This window comes from Nannobrachium achirus (genome assembly GCF_963921795.1).
Source record: "Nannobrachium achirus genome assembly, chromosome: 20".
Lineage (NCBI taxonomy): Eukaryota > Metazoa > Chordata > Actinopteri > Myctophiformes > Myctophidae > Nannobrachium > Nannobrachium achirus.
This window is the reverse complement of record NC_137827.1, coordinates 26,776,165-26,780,053: the sequence shown is the minus strand read 5'-3', so window position 1 is coordinate 26,780,053 and position 3,889 is coordinate 26,776,165. Positions and strand designations below refer to the sequence as shown.

At 46.0% G+C, this 3,889-nt stretch overlaps 1 protein-coding gene across 1 annotated transcript; it reads right to left on the bottom strand.

The window, feature by feature from the left end:
• Positions 1-2,123: 2,123 nt before the first annotated feature.
• htr1d (5-hydroxytryptamine (serotonin) receptor 1D, G protein-coupled) lies at positions 2,124-3,281 on the bottom strand (the record flags this gene model as incomplete). The annotated part of the gene is made up of 1 exon (XM_080750380.1): positions 2,124-3,281. The coding sequence occupies one exon, from the start codon at positions 3,279-3,281 to the stop codon at positions 2,124-2,126; it is 1,158 nt and encodes a 385-aa protein (XP_080606506.1).
• Positions 3,282-3,889: the final 608 nt, after the last annotated feature.

Below are 3,889 nucleotides of genomic sequence, written 5' to 3'. Positions count from 1 at the left end.
TATACTGCAGGTAGGAGAAAAGAAAAGTAAAGTGGACTGTGTTCAGTGTTGTCTGCTGGCTGCCGCTGCAGGGGCTCAGTGTGTGTGTGTGCGTGTGTGTGCGTGCGTGCTACAGTAGTGTGTGTGCTTATCAGATGCGCGTCAGATAGCCTATGCTGCATTACTTAACGCTCTTAATGTTAATGTTAATGGGCTCCTCAAAATATGGATAGGCCTATACATTTCTTCCTTTGCATTGTACTGACTTGACTTGACTCGAGTGGACTCGGCGGGGGGCGAGTCCCGAGTCAAATGGTCCGAGACCGAGACGAGTCCAAGTCAAATTGAGGGCGAGACCGAGACGAGACCGAGTCAATGAAAAATTGGACTTGAGTCCTGACTCGAGACGAGTCATTGACTCGAGTACTACAACACTAGCTAGTTCTGTCTGCAAGTTCCATGCGTATTGCAAATTGTGTCGGCTCAACTTTAATATCAACACATTCTCACCCCCAAGTAGTCAGAGCACGGTGGCAAAGGTGACTGTAACAGGCATGTTATCAGTGATAGACACAAGAAGAACGTGGTGTCACACACACACACACACACACACACACACACACACACACACACACACACACACACACACACACACACACACACACACACACACACACACACACACAGTGAGTTGCCAACTATTCGGCAGGAGTCTCCTGAATTTCGACCCCATCTCCTGCAGTGCTCCTGAATTGTCATTTCTCCTGGAGGTGTCAAACTCCCCAAATTCATCAGAACACTGGAAATTACATCTACTATGTTAAAATGTTTCTGAGGGATGGCATTGCTTAAGTTATCAAATCAATTTCTGTACGCCTGGTTTATGGCTTAAATGTTACCCATCATTTTCCATGCTAGTGAAGCAGGCCTGATAAAAGTATCAAACCAGTAAGACTCCCTAATTGGGAGATAAGCGACTGTCAGGTCGCGTACACAAACTTTAGAAGGCAATGGTAGCCAATCAGGAGGGAATATGGGAAATGGGACAGATCCATGTTGATGACATGACTTTAAAGATACTGTGTACCGCTTTGCATGATTTTAGGGCAAAATCTGTAGGAGTCCAAAAATGTGTTTTGCAAGAATCGGCCTCATGGTGTCGCTAGAAGAGGGCCATGTGAGAAATGATGGGTGGAGGTTGTGGTTTGGCAGCCAAGGAGTCTGTGTGCAAAGTTTGGCATGGATAGGGGCAACAGTGGCGGAGATATGAGTAGGGCAGAAGTGTGACGTGACAGACTGACTGACTGACAGAGCCGATGGAGGTTTTGATAGTAACTGCGACCTGACGGTCGCAACAATCCAGGGGGAGGGGACCCCCAGACCACCCGAGGTTGGCAGGTATGACACACATACACAGTACACACAAATATACATACAGTAGGACTGGTAATTTGATTTAATCTTTATACTGTATAGTCTAAATACTTTACCACAGAAATGGTATATGGAAGCTGTGGTACATGAGACACAGTATTTGTGACAACATACATTTCATGGCTTTTCATTCCCACAGGATTAAATCCAATCATCCATAGAGTTTCCTCTTCCCATTTCGATGCAGCAGTCCTCATACAGTATGTTAAAAAGCCTTTCTCCATAGACCAACAGCTGTCTCTCCTTTTAGCATGAAATAGACTTCAAATCACTTTCTTTTATTGGCAAGGTGAGTTCTGTAGTCCTTGGTGTAATGACAGACTCTCTGCGTCTTTTTTTCCCCTCCTTCAGAAATACATGCATAATTTTCTGAGGAGGATATATCTATGGAACAGTTCCTCATGAGTTGTTTCACGAAAGTCCAATGTGGAGAACGAATACATTTCAAAGACCTTTGACGATGTGCATACATCTTAGCATGAACATTTCATTTTACAGCAATACCAATATGTAAGCCCATCCATTTGTCATGATTTCTTAATATATTAGCCTATTTAAATGTTTTCATGGACACAAATAGATATCTCTCTATTTATATATACAGTACATTCTTCATACTTTGTGTTCCATCTTTATCACTCAGTTAATCTTAAAATTGCACAAACTTCCCTGAAAGATCCCAGTTCAATACCAGTCTTATTGCAAAGTTTTCAATAGCACCTTTTGAACTTCATGAGCTTTTGGAAGGCTTGTTTGAACTCATCGTTGAATGCGGTGTAGATGACAGGATTGATGAGGGAGTTCAGGTATCCCAACCAAGTGAAGGCATCAAAAAGCAGTGGGTACATGCACTCGTGACAGATGGCCACGACCAATGTATACACAAAGAACGGCAGCCAGCAAACAATGAATGCGCCCAGGATGACGCCCAGTGTCTTGGTTGCTTTCCTTTCCCTTGCTGCACACAGGCGTTTCCTTTCCACCATGCTGTCGGCCAGCTTCACTTTCACACTGTTCATGAACAGAGGCGAGCCTCCTCCACCGCCCCCTGGCCCGCTTCCCATGCCAGGGTGTAGGTGCGCTTCCTGGTTGGAGGCAGAAGTGAGAGAACACAGAGAGGAGCCGGCGGATGTCTGGATAAGCTGTGCTGTGGTGAAGCGTTTCCCGGAGGATGCTGGAGTCTTGAAGATGCGCGAGCGGGCAGCCACGTAGATCCGCCCATAGAGGATGATGAGGAGGATTGTGGGGACATAGAAAGCGCCAAAGGTGGAATACAGCGTGTACGAAATCTGATCTGTGTTCACCATACACTCTGCTAGTTCCTCATGGGCCTTGGCTTGTCGCCAGAAGAGTGGAGGCATAGAAATCGATATAGAGATCACCCACACAACACCAACCATGATTGCTGCCCGGCGCATTGTGCGGCGTTTGGAGTATTCCAGTGCATCTGTAATGGCCCAGTAGCGGTCCAGCGCGATCACACAAAGGTGCAAGATGGAGGCCGTACAGAAGGTGATGTCAGATGATAGCCATATGTCACAAACGATCTGCCCCAGCGACCAGGTCTTGCTTACAGTGTAGACAATACTTATTGGCATAACTAGGATTGATACTAGCAAGTCAGTAACAGCCAGCGAACCAATTAGGAAATTGGCAGGGGTGTGGAGTTTCCTGGTGAGGAAGATGGTGGCTATGACAAAGGCATTGGACAAGACTGTTGCCAGGGTGACAATGGCCAGTAAGGCAGATAGGGAGATCTGAAGGCCCAGTAATGTGGTCTCGTCCCAGGGTGCAGGCGTAATGGTTTCAGGAATCTCTGTGGTGTTGGTGGTGTACAACTCCAGATAACTACTGTTATCCAGCTCCATCTTGCCTCTGCCCCTTCAGTCCTCCTGTGTACAAGTTTTAGACCAGCCTCATTATTACCTCTGGACTAAGTCAGACTCACAGTCTAATCCTGCATGTCAGTGAGGATGGCTGTATTCATTGGTGGTGGGTTCACGTGGTTCTACTGTATACACAAGGTCTATTAACGTTAATTTCAGTCCCAGAGATAAAGCTTTTCTTAATTTTCTGATCTTTGTATTCTAATGCTATTAGCAAATGCCTAATTTCGGGATTTCAGAGCAGAGCTAATGACGCTGTAATTGAAGCCGTCTCATTGGCCCATTTTAGTGCACTTCTATTGATTTACCCCGTAGTCCTGCTTAAGCGGTTGATGCTGGATTCTAATTTGTATGCAGCTCGACAGAAAGCCACCGCTTTTCACTCCGTCCAACGCCCTTATCTCATCACCAACCGACAGTCTGCCTCTGCCAGCAAGGACACCTTCCTATCTATTAGCTGCTACAATAGTCCCCTCCTTTTCAATAACTGAGCAGGACAGCTGAAATCCACATGGAGATGAGGACTGAAGATACACAGGTTGGCTTGTTCACACTAAGGCAACGCAAGCTGTTCTAAATTCTCTCGTGAG